Source organism: Panulirus ornatus, chromosome 8 (assembly GCF_036320965.1).
Source record: "Panulirus ornatus isolate Po-2019 chromosome 8, ASM3632096v1, whole genome shotgun sequence".
Lineage (NCBI taxonomy): Eukaryota > Metazoa > Arthropoda > Malacostraca > Decapoda > Palinuridae > Panulirus > Panulirus ornatus.
Genome location: NC_092231.1, coordinates 6,473,785 through 6,494,752, shown reverse-complemented (window position 1 = coordinate 6,494,752; position 20,968 = coordinate 6,473,785). Strand labels below are relative to the sequence as shown.

At 38.6% G+C, this 20,968-nt stretch overlaps 2 protein-coding genes across 4 annotated transcripts in view; one reads left to right on the top strand and one right to left on the bottom strand.

The window, feature by feature from the left end:
• LOC139749787 (transforming growth factor-beta-induced protein ig-h3-like) overlaps positions 1-8,764 on the top strand; it is a 74,739-nt gene extending 65,975 nt beyond the window's left edge. The window contains exons 13-17 of the mRNA XM_071664033.1: positions 654-823; positions 1,605-1,739; positions 1,992-2,198; positions 2,367-2,523; positions 7,549-8,764. Coding sequence (XP_071520134.1) covers positions 654-823; positions 1,605-1,739; positions 1,992-2,198; positions 2,367-2,523; positions 7,549-7,829 — 950 coding nt within the window. The 3' untranslated portion in view covers positions 7,830-8,764. The remainder of the gene's footprint in view (positions 1-653; positions 824-1,604; positions 1,740-1,991; positions 2,199-2,366; positions 2,524-7,548) is intronic.
• A 2,767-nt stretch (positions 8,765-11,531) lies between these two features.
• Positions 11,532-20,968, bottom strand: part of LOC139749788 (furin-like protease kpc-1) — a 51,358-nt gene continuing 41,921 nt past the window's right edge. Inside the window, exons 13-14 of one of the 3 annotated variants that reach the window (XM_071664035.1) lie at positions 17,967-18,127; positions 11,532-14,669 (exon numbers count right to left, since the gene is read on the bottom strand). In XM_071664035.1, coding sequence (XP_071520136.1) covers positions 14,482-14,669; positions 17,967-18,127 — 349 coding nt within the window. In that variant the 3' untranslated portion in view covers positions 11,532-14,481. The remainder of the gene's footprint in view (positions 14,670-17,966; positions 18,128-20,968) is intronic. The other 2 variants (XM_071664034.1, XM_071664036.1) reach the window with 2 other exon arrangements.

Genomic DNA, 20,968 nt, shown 5'->3' with positions numbered 1-20,968 from the left:
TTGTCATACATCTTTTTATTTTCTCCTATTTTTCCTCATCTTTTTTATAGTTTAGGGGCCAAAACTGGACTGCATATTAAAGGTGTAGTAAAACCTTTGGGTAGAAGTAGAAGGTAAGAGCATTAAGCAAGAGAATTAAGTAGTAGTTAGTTTAGGAAGAACATTAGGTAGTAGTTGGTTGGAACTCAAGGTAGGAGCCTTTGGAAACTGCACTAGAGTTGCCCTCTGCCAGTGGCCTCTTATAGGTGATGCACTAAAGGCGAAGGAGCAGCACTGGAGTTAACCAGTTGCTGTGGCCAACCTCTAAAGGGAGTTACACGATTGTGGTGGTATTAGAGATGTAAACAGACAGATAGGTGGACTTTATGCAGAATTGTGTAACCATTTTGAATAAATTGCTCTTGGTATTTTTAGTGAAATGGTTGAAAAATTATGGTGGCAGTAGCAATTATTATCAAACATAATTACTCACAGTTTAGCCAGAATAATTTCTGGCTAAGCACCAGGTGTGCTAATTTAGAGGGATGGCTGCTAAGAGAGGGGAATTGATGATTTTAAGTTTAAACAAAGGGGTGGGGAAAAAAAAAAAAACAATGTTTTTAAAATTATTTCCAGATTTCAGTTCTTTAACAATTCTTGTTCCTTACCACCAGCTAAGCCAGTGATGGAAGTACTAGAGGGTCATAACCTAACCAGATTCCTGGATCTCCTAGAAGCAGCAGGAATGATGGATGAACTTGGAAGCCTTACAGATGTAACAGTGTTTGCTCCAAGCAACAGAGCAATTGATGAACTACCTACAGAATTCCTGGATGATCTCATGGTAAATATGAGCATGTACATTAAGCCTTTCAGTATGCTGAGATTTCTTAAGTATTAGCAGTTGTACAGGCCATGTTGACTATAATGCTCTCTGTATGTGTCCATGTATAGTTTTATCTCCTGAATAAGTTGACACACACTCAACTTCAGCCAAAAAATCCTGATTGTTTTCTGTATCTCATGTGTAAGTCAGCTTAGAGTTTTTGTGTTACCCTAGGCATACTTATACCTACTCTATGTTCCTTGCTCCTCCTGTAGACTTATCATACTCTGGTATCATTGTGGACATGTTGGTATCTTCTTAGTCACTGTTCTCACTCATTACATGTAATTCATTCTAGTTGTGTATCAGTTAGTACTTACTCACCTTAACTTTTTAAATCAGAAACTTTATCCTTTTCCATTTCACAAGTCACTTGCACTTACCTAGATGTTTGCTTAGTCATCACAATAATGTAGTGTTAAGAAGGTGTGGAGGGGCCTTGGTGTGATGATATCCCAGACATGTGACAGAAATTATAGCCATCTTTTTATATTTTTCACGACAAAAGATTCTATTAAATTAAACTGAACTTGACCAGGATGATACCTTGTGGTATAGTCGTAGCTTTTCTTTTTTAGTTCCTGGAAACCTTCCAAAGCTAAGAGAAAGAATTTAGTGAATGGTACTGATGAGTATGATTTAGGCTAGTAAGTCTGTATGATGAAATAAATTTTATCTCAACCTCATTATCACAGTAACCACAGTAAGAGATATTCACAGATGTGTCTTGCACCTACAGGATAATCCCACCAAGCTGAGAGAAGTTCTAAGCTACCACATGGCTACACCTTCCCTGCGAGCAAATGACATTGCCAATAACCATATAGCTACTACGCGAGCTGACCACCCTCTTAGGATCAATCTTTATTCCAGGGTAAGTTTCATAAGGTATTTTAGATATGATATTGGCAGAACCTAGTTTTTTCAAATAGCTTCAGCCCTGAAACCACAAAAAAATTAAAATTCCAGTGTAAATTCATTTTTTTTTCTAATTTTGAGGCTTTTATATGAAAATGTTGAATTACTTAATTAGAAATACTTTAGGAAATCTATGGATATAGTTTTAGTTATTACAGATTTTTTATCAGTATTGGATTCTTATGGCATTTGTATATTCTTCGTTCAGTCACCTCTCTTGTCGGGACTTATCGAAATCAACGGACATCGTAATGTCCGTTTGACGGCTGGTTGCAGTCGTGTCTCTGTCTTGGATTCCCGTGCATGTGGTGCAGTTGTCCATGTTGTAGAAAAGATGCTGGTTGTCCCCAAGAACAATGTAATGCAGCATCTTGAAGCAGATGAAGATTTCTCCATCTTCACAAAAATGTTGAAGGTATACAAATTTTTTGGGTAAATCTGTCTTTTAGCATACAGTAATGAACACATAGTTAAGCTAATAAAAGAGATCTTTTGATGAGAGCATATAGAAATTAAATTTGTTTTAGTTTTCCTCATCATTATTGATGAATATATTTAACATCAATACTTTCTCATTCCACAGGACACTGGACTGAACGAAACTTTAAGTGAAGAGGGACCATTCACTGTCCTTGCTCCATCTGACCATGTCTTCCGAACACTTCCTGATATGGAACTGTCACAGATTATGGAGGATAAGGACTTGCAGGAGATCCTTATTAAGCAGCACGTCCTTAAAGGTAATAAGCATAAGGGGGAGTAATTGAGTGGTACACTTGGACTTGCTTTAAGGTTTGGTTAAGGAGTGAATTAGAACTGTAAGGAAGGGTGATGTATAATGTATGGGAGGGCAATGTAAAACTTAATGTAGTAAGAAAAGAAATATACTTTATATATAATCATATATACATAATGAGGCAGTTTATGGTTTAGATATTGGTATTGAGTGCTAAGAAGATAGGAAGTGATTAGAACATGGAAAAAGTTATTATCTTGTCAGATGAAATACACAGTCCTTTTTTAATGTGGTTCCATTCCTGAGAACAAAATTTTTAAATGAAACAACCTTAACAGGGGTTAAATGTTAGGAGGTAAATAGGATTACATTCCTGATAACTTGGGGACCCTTTGACACCTACCAGTTTCACTTAGATCTCATACATGCAACTCCTTCAACAAAGTAATTTTTTAACTACATTGATGTACCATTTATACATAGACAATGCATAGGTAAGCTCATCTTAACACAGAAAATCTATAAAGTGCACTTTACCAACTCTAGCCTTGTCACAGTTTCTATCTACCACATGTGCATTCTAGGCTAATGACCATTATTTGTTTATCTCTGGTGCCCATTCCCTCCGGGAACTCCCTTCAAGGGGTGGCCATGATAAAAGTCTTCAATTTTCCCTGTACTTGCAGGCCTCCTTCACATACACCTTTCCGTGCACTCTTCTAACAAATCTCTCCCTATTTTTCCTCGCCATAGGTGGTCTTCATTTCACACTAATCCCTTTAACTGTACTCTCATGTTCTCTTTGTGTAAACTTTCCATCCTACATTCTTTCCACGTGCCCAAACCACCTCTTAAGTATTATGATTCACCCACTCTACCTCTCCATAATTCATTTCCTTTGCATACTTAATCTCTGATACACCCCCTCATTTCTTCATTTTTTCTAGTCATACCACATGCTGCCTGGATTCTTGACCTCTGTGAATTATTTCATGTCTGAGCTTTAGCTGTCCAAGCCAGTGACGGGAAGACTAGACTGTCCTTTAATCTTTTCTTCACTTCCATACTGACACCTCTGGCCTTCATTGACCCGGTGACTCTTTTACCTTTTATTGCCTCTCTCCATCCATATCACCAAACTTACCTTAAGGTAGATCATACTTAAAATCTGTCACCTCTTCCAGTCTTTCTCCTCCATATCTATAACAGTTTAGTACACTTTTTTCTCACATTCTGTAGGGTTTTGCAAATCTACTCTTTCACTCTGTTTCCTTACAAACATCGTGACTTTCCTTTTCCTTGCTTTTACCTACAGTTACATGTGCACTTAAAACCTGCAACTCCTCTTCACTCTCAGCACACAACACAGTATCTTCTGCAAATAGGCTTGTCACCAGCCACAATATCTTGCCACCACACTACACTGAACCCTGTTACCCTATTTTTGCACTTACTCCTCTTATCACTACATACATATACATGTTAAAGTGCCTCTGTGATATCACACAACCCTACCTCGCAGCTCCATGGATACTGAAACTTTCGTTGAACTCTCCATCCACTCTAACACAAACATTTGCTTCTCTGTAGAAGGCTTTCTCTCCATCCATCAGTTGTTCCCCTACCCTATAGACCCGATGAAACATTCCACTCAACTATGTCATCACTTACTCCAGATCCAGAAAAATTGCATGGAGCTTTCTGACCTTTTGCTACTTTCCCAGTTATTCTCAACCACAGAAATCTGATCCACACATCCCCTACCCTTCCTCACATGTCCTGCATTCAGTCATTTCCACCTTTCTGTCAATCAACATGCAAAATGTCAACCAGCACTCTTGCATACACTTTTTTTGGTATACTTAACAGATTTATTCCATAGTTATACACTCTTTTGGTATACTTAACAGATGTATTACATAGTTTGATCAGTGAATAATTCTTATAGTGGTCTCGTAATTCTTAATGAACCTAATAGCATATTTACTTTTGGCATTCTTATGCAGTCCCTGTATGGGTTTTTCTGCCTCGCTGCCACATTTTATTGTTTTTCTAAACATTTGAAAGCATCTGTTAATAATTTATAATAGTCAACAGAATCAGACTCTCCTGGCACATTTACATTTTTCACTGTAAATACTTGATCTTCAGCCTTAAGAGTCAACAGAATCAGACTCCCCTGACACATTTACATTTTTCCTCTTTCACTAAATACTTGATCTTCAGCCTTCTTAAGGCAAGTTAATAGTATCCTCATGAATGTTCATAATGTACATATCATAGTTACATGTTGCAATTTCTCATAGTGTGAATTCAGGTATGTTGACATTTAAAAGTTATCATGCCCTCTTATGCCTTAATCTGGTTCTTAACTGCTGTTCAGGATTGTAATTATTAGTTATTACTTTGGTAGGTACATAAAATGAAAATATTCCTTATACCACATTGTAATTATTAGTTATTACTTTGGTAGGTACATAAAATGAAAATATTCCTTATACCACATTGATCCAGGAATATGACAGTAAAGGTACATGACAGGAAGTGGATTTGTGATTATGGGGCCATTGGTCTTTTCCCAATTGCTACTTCCCTAAGGTATAAAAAGCAGTTTATGTAAAAGAAAAAGATGTAGTGTCAAAATGACTTGGGTTGTAATGGAGTTGCACCTGTAACATTACTTCATGAGAATTCAAATTAGACAGCATGGCTCAATCATGATTTCACAGACCAACTTTCACTGATATGTGTAGTACTCATAAGGAAGATCTATGCACATTATGTTCTTTACAGTAAATTACCTAATGTCCAATGAAGACAGAATTCTTCATATCACTCAGGTTAGCATTTCACTTATGTATAATAGAAAAGCAAGCGGAGATCACATCTTTATGGTTATTGCTATAGGTAGATATTATCAATATTAATATTAATTTACCCATGTATCTCCTGCCTGTTATGAAAGGTGACTAAGAGGAGTTAGAGTAGGGTACTGGAAATCTCTTTTAATGCTTTCCACAACGAGGATGGAGCCCAAGTGAAAATTTTTCTTCAAGGGTTAGTCTGTTCTAGGTTACATCTGGCTAAGGCAAGAAGTGGTGAATAGATATGAAAAGAAAGAAATTATTAAGTTTAAGATATGTAGGAGAGAGCGTACTACCCACTTACCACGTATGTAGGAGAGAGCATACTACCCACTTACCACATGGATGTCATGGAAGGCAACTTAAGAGGTGGTAACAAGAAGGCTGGAAACCCTCCCTTCTCATATTATCACAATCCAAAAGTAGGGACAGGAGAAGGGGCCATCTGGGGATTTTCCTTGAAGGCTATCTTGCTAAGGTTAGAAATATATGCAGGTGTTAATTTTCAGTAAACAGGAACAGAGGAACAATAGTTTCATTTGCTTACAGTCACTATATAGCTTTGTATGTCTTGGTTCAGCCATCGGCAGCATATCGACTTCCCTCTGCAGTATACCACATTGATCTAGGTCATTCAAGCTATGATACCTCCAAACCTGTATCATTCCATCCTGTCAGTTCCCCCTGCTACTATCTTCCTGCACTTCTGAGGTATAGATCTTCCTAGTCAAGTCTTTATTTGCTTGTAAAAAAATGCTATGGTGTTTTGTGCATCTTTAGGAGGGTGTAGGACAACTGAGAAGCATACAGTCTCTTCAGATTAGAAGGTGCATCTTTGGAATGAGTTACATAGATACACAGACTGCACATAACTAAGGTCCAAGTGAGTTGGTCTGAGGGTCCTTATTTGTAGAAGAATTGTTTGTAATTGTGGAGAGATGGGGGTATCCAGAATGCAGATAAGATGGCATAACATGTACGTGCCTGGGAATCATTAGCTTCAGGTAACTGTTAAGTCTAGTGGAGTGAAGTTTAAGACTAGGGTAGGATGGTAGTTTTTTAGAGCTTTTCATGTAATTATGGTGTGCATGTTTTGTCAAAGTTGTTTTAATTGCTCCCGGTAAGGGTATAAGTATTAACTGCTGAAGTGTGAGTATAGGGTAAGTTTTGTTTACTTCTTGGAGTTTGGTAGCTGGTTATGTAGTAGTTTTGATGGGTGGAGGTCAAGTGCTGTTGCAAAAAACAGTGCCAAGCATGCTGAGGTGAGACTGAACTTCGATTAATTTTTGTTTGTTTTGCTAGCTCAGGGATGAAAGAAAAAAAAACCCTGACCGTCATAAAAAAGATAATTACTAAATATTGCTATGGGTCTTGAGATTGCCATTTTGTTAGTCTGTAGAGTTAGACCTGGGAAACCAATTTCTATAGTTATTTACCATAAAAGGAGATGTATATGATGCTGAACAAAATAGCATGCCTGTGACTATTTTCAACAAAAAATGTAGGTTTGTATGGTTGAATGGAATGTAAGAGAAATATATTGTAATAGTTATGGAATGGAAGTTGTAGATACCTCCAGTGAGAAAATTACATATCTTTGTGTGAAATGATGTGGAAAAGTAGATGTACCATAAAGTAAGAATAAATGGTGTAGTGGTTCAAAAAGATACTAATTACATGGGGTATATCATATTAGGTTTCCTAAGGAATTATTTGGTAGTACAAGCAATAAAAGCATTTTGTGCATGATGCCAGTATTGCAAAACATGTCAGCTAAATTTGCAGTGAAAGTAATAAGCCGTGATGCAAGTATGGAAGTTCAAGTTCCACTTTGACACGACGTGGGTTAAGGTTATGTAATTCAAGATGGTGCTTATGTGTATTCTACCCAAAGGAACTGAGCATAATGTTAATGATGTCAGATAGAAAGAATAGGAACGTTAGAGACATATATCAGCATGAATTCCACTTTTAATCTGGTTTTCTGAATTTTAAGTCTTGTATGTGATTTTAGTTTTCCAGTTGCATTTCTGTTCATGAAACCAGTTCAAGTGAACTGTTTATTTAAGCTTTTGGCTATGCATGTTTCCTTTTCATTTGATTTTCCAATAAACCATTTTTCACCTTTATGATGGTGCTGTTGATTAATACAATAAAACTTGCAGAACATGTGTGCTGTTCTGGTATCAACCCAAACACTTGGTTGTTCATGGATCACAAGCGACCCATGGAAGGAAATCCAATCCACGTTCGTCGCACCAACTCAGGACGCCTCATGGCTGGCCCTGCACGTATTACTCACTGCTCTGCTCCCACACAGAATGGCCTTGTCCACACTGTCAACCATCTCCTTCTCAACATTCACCCTCGTCAGCACCCCAGTGCCCATGATCGTACCAATAGGCCTGTTTTCTCAGCTCCTGGGCTTGAAATTCTCTTTGGATAATTGCAAACAACATGGTTTCCCAGGGAGCTTATATTATATGAGGGTGATGGAATGATGTTTGAAACCCCATCAGTTATATTGTCTTAGCTTCTGATGTAATCGTGCTATATACACTGCTGTAGATTGTTTATTTTAGATGTTGTATAATAGCATATCAGTGCTAAGGTAAAACTCTTCTTAGCCTACTTATTACATAGATACAGATAACTAGATTGAAGTAATATTTAAATTCAAGATACATTTGTTTGTTACAGAATATCCTGGTTACCTGTGATGTCTTACAGAAAAAACTATGTATTTCTTTAAGTGGATCAGAAAATGATTTGTGTGGACCTTTAATTACATAATCTCATTAGGATTACTTTTAACTGATATGAAAGCCAGGCTTATCCACGTAAAGTAGCAAACTTTCACCAGTAATTCATTTTGAGCATTTCACCCAGTACATCTTGTCATTGTAATTTGATTCAGTTCAAAATTGTCTTATTAATAGATATATCTTCATGATATACACAGGTATTACTAGTAGGAAGGTAAACAAATATCTGGACAGTCTTATCATCTCTACTCCATATAATCATATTTAATTGTTGTTTGAAAGATTTTGAGCAGTAGTTTGCATATAGTTTTAGCAAGAATATTGGTAGTAGGTATGAAAGAAAGAATTTGGTCTGAGAATAACTCATACTATAACCAAATTTTTAAACTGGATTTTATCACTTCTTGGGACACAAACACAGTTTGTTCTATTTTCGTTGATGTTTGACAACCTTCATTACAGCAGTGCCTTAGTTTTCATACTAGCTTATTTATTTATGTTTACATATTTACCACCGACTCCATAGGATCCTCACTGAAGGACCTGTGCTGTACAGTTTAAGTAAATTCAGAAGTTAGTGATATATATGATATAATAATAAAATCAGTTGATAAGAGCTTTCTTTCATTAACCCTTTTGATTAAGTGATATTGTACTATGACTGCCTATCTTTTTGAGAAAAGACTAGAAATGGCTAGGCTACAAAATATTTTGAAATAAGAAACTGTAAGGCAAAGTAAGAAACCACCAAGCCTGAGGAGAGAATTTGGGGAAATTTCCTTGATGCAATTCTAGGATCTGCTACCAGAACCTCTAATTGCTTCATTAAAGCAACACCTTTTCACCTGAACTGTGCATCAGGGTGAGCCCAATACACCAAGTTGCTTCTACTACTGATGAGAGTGTACACCCCTATGGTGATAGTAAAACAAACCCATGAAAAACCCCAAAGCTCTTGCAACTGTTTTCACACTGGTAGCCCTGGTTATGTGAGAATATCTAGAGCCACCAGTGACACTTCCAATCAATTGCCATAATGCAATGATGTTGCAATCACAGTAATCCTACCGAGATGACAAGAAAGGCAATCTTCAGTTTGAAATCCGTTACGTCCACGGATAAAATAAATTTATAGCCTGACTGTGCAAAGGCTATTCTCTTCATTTATTAAGACCGGTCAAAAAGATCAAGTCCTCCAACAGGAGTGGCAAACCTGGTAGTTAGATTGAGTCTTGTAGTGTGATAGCATTCACAACTGCTACAAGATAGTAATATGATTATCAGTTGCCCCAAAGAACAGGACACTAAAACTAAATAGAAATTAAAAATTCCCTATACCCTATACAGTAAAAGGAAAAAATCATGCAGAGGGAAGGTACAAAAACATGCAAAAGGCAGGAAACAAGAGTGTAAAGGTCCCTTGCAAAGAAACCAACCTGAAACACGAGTTTCTCGAACATCTTGATCGGAGATAACAGCCCAATCAGTTGTCACAATATGAAAGGAAGCATTCATGAAAGGAACTAATGTTGCTAATGAGGTTTAAGAATATTTACAGCTGAAGGAAAAATAAAACAAAATGACACAGAATCCAGAAGATGGGCATAGGGCAAGTGCAGATTTTTTTTTTTTTTTTTTTTTTTTTTTGAGAGGGGGGGGTGTGTGTACATTCGGGGTAAAACCTGTAACATTTGCCGTCTTCATACATCAGTGTTGAAATAAGGTAATCTATTCAGGGAAGTCAGAAACTGACTTTAGCCTCATGTCACTTAGTGCCCATCTGGCCTGACAACAAATGATCACAATATTGATGATTTACCCTTTATAAAGAAAAAAAAAATAATGTGAAGTGACAGTCCACTGGAATAGTTGTAAAAAGCAAGGTTTTAACCAAAAACAAGAAAAATCAAAATATCCTTCTAGCATACATTCATATACATATGCAACGGTATAATCTTGGGATGATGAAATCTGATTTCATAAAGGAAAAAAATAATGTGAAGTGACAGTCCACTGGAATAGTTGTAAAAAGCAAGGTTTTGACCAAAAACAAGAAAAATAAAAATATCCTTCTAGCATACATTCATACACATATGCAACGGTATAATCTTGGGATGATGAAATCTGATTTCATAAAGGAAAAAATAATGGGAAGTGACAGTCTACTGGAATAGTTGTAAAAAGCAAGGTTTTAACCAAAAACAAGAAAAATCAAAATATCCTTCAAGCATACATTCATATACATATTTATATTTTATTTATTTTGCTTTGTCGGTCTCCCGCGTTAGCAAGGTAGCGCAAGGACACAGACGAAAGAATGGCCCAACCCACCCACATACACATGTACATACATACACGTCCACACACGCAAATATACATACCTATAAATCTCAACGTATACATATATACACACACAGACATATACACATGTACATAATTCATACTATCTGCCTTTATTCATTCCCATCGCCACTTCGCCACACATTAAATAACAACCCCCTCCCCCCTCATGTGTGCGAGGTAGCGCTAGGAAAAGACAACAAAGGCCCCACTCGTTCACACTCAGTCTCTAGCTGTCGTGTAATAATGCAATGCACCGAAACCACAGCTCCCTTTCCACATCCAGACCCCACAGAACTTTCCATGGTTTACCCTAGACGCTTCACATGCCCTGGTTCAATCCATTGACAGCAAGTCGACCCCGGTATACCACATCGTTCCAATTCACTCTATTCCTTGCACGCCTTTCACCCTCCTGCATGTTCAGGCCCTGATCACTCAAAATCTTTTTCACTCCATCTTTGCACCTCCAATTTGGTCTCCCACTTCTCGTTCCCTCCACCTCTGATACATATATCCTCGTCAATCTTTCCTCACTCATTCTCTCCATGTGACCAAACCATTTCAAAACACCCTCTTCTGCTCTCTCAACCACACTCTTTTTATTGCCACACATCTCTCTTACCCTATTATTACTTACTCGATCAAACCACCTCACACCACATATTGTCCTCAAACATCTCATTTCCAGCACATCCACCCTCCTGCACACAACTCTATCCATAGCCCATGCCTTGCAACAATACAACATTGCTGGAACCACTATTCCTTCAAACATAGCCATTTTTGCTTTCCGAGATAATGTTCTCGACTTCCACACATTCTTCAAGGCTCCCAGAATTTTTGCCCCCTCCCCCACCCTATGATTCACTTCCGCTTCCATGGTTCCATCCGCTGCCAAATCCACCCCCAGATATCTAAAACACTTCACTTCCTCCAGTTTTTCTCCAATCACACTTACCTCCCAATTGACTTGACCCTCAAACCGACTGTACCTAATAACCTTGCTCTTATTCACATTTACTCTCAACTTTCTTCTTTCACACACTTTACAAAACTCAGTCACCAGCTTCAGCAGTTTCTCACATGAATCAGCCACCAGCGCTGTATCATCAGCGAACAACAACTGACACTTCCCAAGCTCTCTCATCCACAACAAACTGCATACTTGCCCCTCTTTCCAAAACTCTTGCATACACCTCCCTAACAACTCCAACCATAAACAAATTAAACAACCATGGAGACGTCACACACCCCTGCTGCAAACCTACATTCACTGAGAACCAATCACTTTCCTCTCTTCCTACACGTACACATGCCTTACATCCTTGATAAAAACTTTTCACTGCTTCTAACAACCTGCCTCCCACACCATATATTCTTAACACCTTTCACAGAGCATCTCTATCAACTCTCTCATATGCCTTCTCCAGATCCATAAATGCTACATACAAATCCATTTGCTTTTCTAAGTATTTCTCACATACATTCTTCAAAGCAAACATCTGATCCACACATCCTCTACCACAGTTGCATATACATATGCAACTGTATAATCTTGGGAATGATGAAATCTGATTTCATAAACCTACCAATACATTCTGATAGTACATTACATTAATTCACTGCATAGGTGTTGGAATTATGATAACTAGCATATACAATTATGTAGATAACAATAAAATAATAGCATTTGTAAACAAAAATACTGTAGTTTTGTACCAGATATGATTATGGCCTGGGAAACCAGTATCACTGTATCCTCACACCTTATGTTAGATAATGCACTGTATATATTCACTTTAGGTATAACTGTCTCTTCAGCTCCATGGCTGCACTACTTTCAATTCAAGGGAAATGGGGGACTCATTTGGAGTGAAAAGTTCTCTGACGAGACTGTATTCCTGTTGCTACAGTTGTTGTTGTGTTGGGTTTTACAGTCAGTGACCAATAAGGAAGATCATTAGGCCTCCAACCCTATTTCATTTTGACTTTGCAGTCTTGTCCCTATAAGCTAAATACATCCTAACCCTAGCTAAATATATATACATTCTTATCAATTATAATAAGTACCCCAGGTGATATCATTAAGTATACCTGGGGATGACAAAGATAGATTGATTGCTGAATTATTGCCAGTCCGATAATCTACAGGAGTTCCACCACCGTCATTCAGAAGAGTGAGTTTGAGTTGATAAAGTTACCAATTGTCTCCCTCCTGAATCTGCCTGGATACTACCCCACTGAAAATGATGAGTATCAAAATCAACTAAAATTAATTCACTATGGGGTAATAGATTGCAAACTGAAAGTAGCAAGTTACCACTTGCCAGCTCCCTTACAGTTTCAATGGCTCCCACCCAACCATCAATAACCTTACGAATCAGAAAGGGATTGCGGGAGGCTAGAGTCATTGAACCAGTCACGTGGATATTGACAAAGTCAGCATTCCTATTTTTGAAACAAGGTCGTTCACCATCATTGTCCCTTATGGGGGCAATGGATGACTTATTTGGATCAATCCTTAGGGGCTTAGCCCCAGTACCTGGAGTGGTAAACCACTACAGATAGTAGGTATAAAGAATTAATCACACTAAAAAAGGGCAGCTAATTGAGCTATAGAGTTTTCAAAGTAGGCCCAGATGCTAAAAAGCCAGGCTGAGTTCTGTGGTCATCTCTTAAAGGTGTTTATTGCACAATTAGCTTTCTCATACACTTATTGGACTCCAATAAGTGTCATGCCCAAAAACAAGAAAGGGATAAGTACCAAAGGGGATGGAATCAGCTAAATGACCTAGCTATTCATCTTACTTAGCTCAGTATGGCAACTGAAATGAGGCTGTGTAGCTGCTACAGCCTTGCCAGGTTACCTAATTCACAGTGTAACTTCAAACAGGCAGAGTCCAGTAAGAGATACTATCAATCAAAACAGTTGTAACACTTTTTTTTTTTTCAATATTTTTGCCATTTCCCTTGTTAGAGGTTGTGCCAGAAACAGTTGAAGAAATGGCCTCATTTGCACACATCTACTCTCTAGCTGTCATGTATAATGCAAAGAAATCAGAGCCGCCTATTCACAACCAAGCTTCATAGATATTTCTGCGGTTTCCTCCAAATGCTTCATGCAACCTGGTTTAGTCCAGTGACAGTTAACTGTCCCCTATAAATCACACTCTTCCAATTTGCTGTATCCTTTGCATGCTTCACATCTGCATGTTCAGGTCTTTAGCCCTCTTAGCATCATTCCTGGTCATAACATATTTACAAAAATCAAAACCTAAAAGCTTTAGGTGTAAAAAGTTAGCACCTACATATCTACGAGGCTTTTATAGGGCCCACCCTGGGTCCCCATTGACAACACGTTCCATGGATCCCACTTGGTTTTGGGAAAGTTATACCCTACCTGACCCATCGTGATTTCAAATCTTATCATTGCCAAGAAGAGCAGGGCTCTCTCTCATCTCCCTTGCTTACCCTTACCTTAGTTATATATGTATAACATATATGAGCACAAAATTAGAATATGAATCATTAACTTGATCACACTACTTCAAGAAATTATCTGACTGAAAGCAAAAAGAATGATATCAAGAAGCTGAGTTATGAGGAAAAGATAGCAAACATGAATTTAACTATGCTGGAAGGCAAAAGAAAGAGGGTATATGATGACAACCTTCAAGTTTCTGAATCCAAATAACAATACTGATTGTGATCATTTCTCTGATTAGCAAAGAAAGATTAATGAGAGGACATAGCAAAAAACCTGTATGAAAGAATCAAGTTAAAAAGGATACGGAAGACAATTACAGTAGGAAAGCTGTGGATGAATGGAATAACTGAAATTAAATAACTATGAAAGACAAAATATGAAATAAAATTCTAAAAGCTGGGGTTCTCCTATGTACAATGGTTCCTTTTTAATTTGTAAAAATAAATATAGAGAATTATGGGGAATTATTTTGATTTAGAATCTTATTTCGGGACTAACAATATTTACAATCCATAGACTGTGAGTTCAACCTTCTTCAAGTAACCTTTCTTCCCTGAGCTGTCCTTGATGGCCACATTCCAAGTGCCGTTTGGACATTCACCCCAAAAGTGAACAGACATAAACTTCCAGGATCTGAATCCACCTGTGTTGGCGTCTAAGGGACGGTGGGTGAGCACCTGCGATGTGGTACCTGTTAGAGAAAGATCAGTAATTTAGTCTACAATATACAGCTTGGTAAAGTACAACAGAGGTATCAAATTGGTAAATATCTAATTCATTTAATGTGTAATGAAACACATACTATACTATTTTGAAATAATTACTTTCTAGACAAGAAATTTCCTAGTGACAGGGTTAATGCACAAATAACTTCATGTAAAGAAGTGAATTTATATCACTGATGCTCTGAAAAAAGTGTCTAGTCAAACTAGCTCTCATATGCATGGGGTTTCCCTTAGGCAGTTTTAAAGAAAAATACTCGAGGATGAATAAAAGCAGAAGAAAATCAACTCCCAATAGTGATATATGACCACATTCTGGTGCTTTCCTCTTGCTGACTTCTCCAATTAGTTACAGAATACTCCATATTTCTGACAAGAAATTAAATGGCATGTACAGATCCTTATCCTGAATCCCTTTCCATTGCACACAGGTGACTAATGTTGCCCTGGACAGTGCACAGCACCAACCGTATAATTTTTGGTGGATAATGCAGTCGTTACATATACAGATTCAGGCATTTCCTTCCTCTCAGGTTATAAGCAATGGAATCATTTTGATGTGAAAAAATAGACAGCCCAACAGATAAGATGATCCCAGCACAGAAAATTGGATAGTTGTCTGGGAGGAGCTTCCATGAGCCATTCGTCAGCATCATGACTCACCATTCTCATGGGCTAGGAATTGAATCCTGGACAGAAAAGCTGGCTTACTACCAATCCAACTGTCTATTGTCCTCTATATGGATGGTTGATGAATAAGCTAGGAAATATACACATATGATATATAGGCATATGATAGGAGTTGATAGAGATGCTCTGCGGAAGTTATTAAGAATATATGGCGTGGGGGTAAGTTGTCAGAAGCAGTGAAAATTTTGTATCGAGGATGTAAGGCATGTGTACATGTAGGAAGAGAGGAAAGTGACTGATTCTCAGTGAATGTTGGTTTGCGGCACAGGTGTGTGATGTCTCTGTTCCATGGTTGTTTAATTTGTTTATGGATGGGGTTGTTAGGGAGTTGAATGCAAGAGTTTTGGAAAGAGGGGCAAGTATGCAGTCTGTTGTGGGTGAGAGAGCTTGGGAGGTGAGTCAGTTGTTGTTCGCTGATGATACAGCACTGGTGGCTGATTCGTGTGAGAAACTGCAGAAGCTGGTGACTGAGTTTGGTAAAGTGTGTGAAAGAAGAAAGCCGAGAGTAAATGTGAATAAGAGCAAGGTTATTAGGTACAGTAGGGTTGGGGGACAAGTCAATTGGGAGGTAAGTTCGAATGGAGAAAAACTGGAGGAAGTGAAGTGTTTTAGATATCTGGCAATGGATTTGGCAGCGGATGGAACCATGGAAGTGGAAGTGAATCATAGGGTGAGGGAGGGGGCGAAAGTTCTGGGAGCGCTGAAGAATGTGTGGGAGTCAAGAACATTATCTCGGAAAGCAAAAATGGGTATGTTTGAAGGAATAGTGGTTCCAACAATGTTATATGGTTGCGAAGCGTGGGCTACAGATACAGTTGTGCAGAAGAGGGTGGATGTGCTGGAAATGAGATGTTTGAGGACAATATGTGGTGTGAGGTGGTTTGATCGAGTAAGTAATAATAGGGTAAGAGAGATGTGTGTGGTAATAAACCGAGTGTGGTTGAGAGAGCAGAAGAGGGTGTTTTAAAATGGTTTGGTCACATGGAGAGAATGAGAGAGGAAAGATTGACAAAGAGGATATATGTGTTAGAGGTGGAGGGAACGAGGTGAAGTGGGAGACCAAATTGGAGGTGGAAAGATGGAGTGAAAAAGATTTTGAGTGATTGGGGCCTGAACATGCAGGTGGGTGAAAGGCGTGCAAGGAATAGAGTGAATTGGAACGATGTGGTATACTGGGGTTGACGTGCTGTCAATGGATTGAACCAGGGCGTGTGAAGCATCTGGGGTAAACCATGGAAAGTTCTGTGGGGCCTGAATGTGGAAAGGGAGCTGTGGTTTCAGTGCATTATACATGACAGCTAGAGACTGAGTGTGAACCAATGTGGACTTTGTTGTCTTTTTCTAGCGCTACCTCACGCACATGCGGGGGGAGGTGGTTGTTATTTCATGTGTGGCGGGGTGGCGATGAGAATGAATAAAGGCAGATAGTATGAATTATGTACGTGTATATATGTATATGTCTGCGTGTGTATATATATGTATACGTTGAGATGTATAGGTATGTATATTTGCGTGTGTGGACGTGAATGTATATACATGTGTATGTGGGTGCGTTGGTCCAATCTTTCATCTGTTTCCTTGTGCTACCTCGCTAACGCGGGAGATAGACAAAGCAAAATAAAAAAATAATATATATAAAGTTAATGGGTACTATAAGACTCTGCCTGATTGAAGTTATGCCACAAGTGAATAGTTATCTTTGATGAGGCTATATACCATTAAGAGTAGTTACAGCCTCATCAAAGAATTTCTTTATCCACAGATGTATAAATTTCCATGCCCCGGGAAATAGGGCAGCTTTGGGCTGCAGGAGCCTCTGGAAGGGGATCTCTTTCACAGAATGGGGTCCTGGAGTAATTATGATAAATGAATATATAAAGTTAAGGCATGAGTGGAAAATCTCCCTGGAACTCATAAATCACTTACTATCATACACAACTGCTTCTCCCACCTTAGCAAGGTAGTCAGAAACAGCCAAACAATGGCCTAATTTGTATATATTCACTCTCTAGTCGTGATGTTAAATGCACCAAAACTAGAGCCTCACAGACTGTTTCATATGCCCTGGTTCAGCCCTCTGAAAGCACATCATCCCTCATTTGCAACATCAATCTAATTCATTCTTTTCTCCTGGATGTTCGATGTCCTGATAACCCAAAGCCTATTTCACTGTCCTTTTATCTCCATGGCCTCCCAAGAAAGTAATAAGATCTGCAAAACACACATAAAACTAATCAAGTGTAGGAGTTTATATGAACAGCTAGTCCGAGGGAAATCAGTTAAGAGAAATTCAGCCACAAAAAAATGTGAAACAGCAGCAGCAAGCCTACCAGCCTTAAATACAATTAGCACAGTGACATACAGACCACTCAAGACTAAGATGGAAGAATTCAATAAGGTACATATAAAAGCTGAAAAATTATCTAGCAGTGTAGAAAAACATGAAATGCCTAATTTGGTCAGGGATCTCACTGGATCATAGACTGGCCTGAGATTGAAAGTTTCTGTCCAATCAAAGGAAGCAGTTCTATACTGATAGCCACAAAGGAGGAGTTGAACACAGTGCAGCTAGTTACCTGATGGTGACACTATGAAGATTGTTAGCTTGCTCCTCTTAGGATGGGAGAGAGAGATGGTTGCAATGACATGTTCAACAGCTGTCATGATGGTGCTAGAAGGAACATCTGGAAGGTCCAAGTGATGTGTCCTGTTCAACCATTCATATGGATGGAAGGTCCTGGAGACAGAAACCCAGTCACTGTCAACTTTGTACATTTGAGATGCAAAAAGTCTCATCATAAGGATCTACTATTATGGCTAAATGCACTCTTTGGGTTAATGGTTTCATACAACACTCAAAATAATTACTGGAAACACTGCCAACAGTTAGGTACATGAAGTACATCCTACACTGGACAGTGTTTTTTAACTTCTAGCATTATTTCCACCAAAAAGTTTGTTTCTACCCATAATTATACATTTCAGTAGCCTTGTGAATAACTTCACAATTGGTTATCATGGCTAATCTTGATACTAAGAAACATATAGGCAATATGAACATGAACTTACACTCCATGTGTTTACTGCATACTGTAACTGACCCCATGTGTGTTATTATCTATTTGTTAGTACTTGTTTGCATACATGGGAAATGAGCTTCAACCTCTTGGTACCTTGTCTTATGACAGTTTTTTGTCGTGTGGTGTGTGTGTGTGTGATTACTATGTATATGTTATGGAGAGAAAATTGTACACTTGTGTTGCCCAGTGCTTAACTTTTTACGAGTGTATTTACCCATTTGTATTGTACAGAGGGAGGTTTTTGCCAGTAGGGTCTCATCTCTAGAACATTTTCTACAATTATACAACTTCTTGAATTTAAGCATGCTCTCTGGATAAACACTTGTCCTCAGTGTTTGTTTGTAGTTACTTATCTGTAGCTTTGTGCAAAGGCAGTATCGCAACCAATATGGTTAGGAGGGCATGCTGCTGTGGCAGGCTCAGAATTGAGAAAAGTTTAAAATCTGCTATATATATATTTCCATATCCACATACTTGAAGTTATTCTGATGTTTACCAACAAACTTTGTCTGGCAGTCTCTTAAATGTTCTAATATGGTACTCTGGTGACATGACATCCTAGTCCTTCTCACACACAGAATCCTGAAACTTATCTCCTACAAGATAATAATCATATTGAGGCCTTCTTTCACATTATGTAAGTGTTTGTGTGTGTGTGAATACCTATTTCTCTATACAAGGAAGAGGTTTTCCTTTATCTCGCATAATTTCTTTAACCTCTTAAGACCCTTTACACTCACCCTTTCTATAATGAAAGAAATATTAATTCATCTTTTTTCATCTCTTGCTCAATGTTCTGTTCTATCCTTTAGAAATTCAGAGAATCAGGTCCTTTCTATCTAAAAAAAACCACCCTAGTTGTGGTAATGGCTGACCAATTCAAGAGCTTGAAATTGGGAATCAAGTCTATCCTCCTTCCATATTCTAACAAGCAAGTATATGGCAAGTATATTCTCTTTACCTGGCTTCCACTTGGACCTCAGGCAGCTGTACCTTAATTTGCTTGCTACAGGCACAAAGAGGAATCAGATTCTAAGAGGTGATACATGAAAGACTTTACAGTGATGAATAACTCTAGAAACATACAATGGCACAAAGAACTCACAATCAGCTCTACATAAAAGCTCTATCCAACATTTTCTATGGAATACAACAAGAACACTATTACCTGGTGTTTGGACCTAATAGAAATTCTAGATCCATACCACTGAATCTGGAAAGGTAATCCCTACAGTGCTTTAAGGTACATAAATCTATGGCATTCATGTCAAAGTCAATATTCAAAATAATATATTCATTTATTTATTTTGCTTTGTCGCTGTCTCCCGCGTTTGCGAGGTAGTGCAAGGAAACAGAAGAAAGAAATGGCCCAACCCACCCCCATACATATGTATCTACACACACGTCCACACACGCAAATATACATACCTATACATCTCAATGTACACATATATATACACACACAGACACATACATATATACCCATGCACACAATTCACACTGTCTTCCTTTATTCATTCCCATCGCCACCTCGCCACACATGGAAAACCATCCCCCTCCCCCCTCATGTGTGCGGGGTAGCGCTAGGAAAAGACAACAAAGGCCTCATTCGTTCACACTCAGTCTCTAGCTGTCATGCAATAATGCCCGAAACCACAGCTCCCTTTCCACATCCAAGCCCCACACAGCTTTCCATGGTTTACCCCAGATGCTTCACATGCCCTGATTCAATCCACTGACAGCACGTCAACCCCGGTATACCACATCAATCCAATTCACTCTATTCCTTGCCCGCCTTTCACCCTCCTGCATGTTCAGGCCCCGATCACTCAAAATCTTTTTCACTCCATCTTTCCACCTCCAATTTGGTCTCCCACTTCTCCTCGTTCCCTCCACCTCCAACACGTATATCCTCTTGGTCAATCTTTCCTCACTCATTCTCTCCATGAGCCCAAACCATTTCAAAACACCCTCTTCTGCTCTCTCAACCACGCTCTTTTTATTTCCACACATCTCTCTTACCCTTACATTACTTACTCGATCAAACCACCTCACACCACACATTGTCCTCAAACATCTCATTTCCAGCACATCCACCCTCCTGCGCACAACTCTATCCATAGCCCACGCCTCGCAACCATACAGCATTGTTGGAACCACTATTCCTTCAAACATAGCCATTTTTGCTTTCCGAGATAATGTTCTCGACTTCCACACATTCTTCAAGGCTCCCAGGATTTTCGCCCCCTCCCCCACCCTATGATCCACTTCCGCTTCCATGGTTCCATCCGCTGCCAGATCCACTCCCAGATATCTAAAACACTTTACTTCCTCCAGTTTTTATCCATTCAAACTTACCTTCCAGTTGACTTGACCCTCAACCCTACTGTACCTAATAACCTTGCTCTTATTCACATTTACTCTTAACTTTCTTCAAAATAATATCCTTAATAAAAGCTGCTGGATGTACATTTATCATCTGGTCATTCTTGGACCAC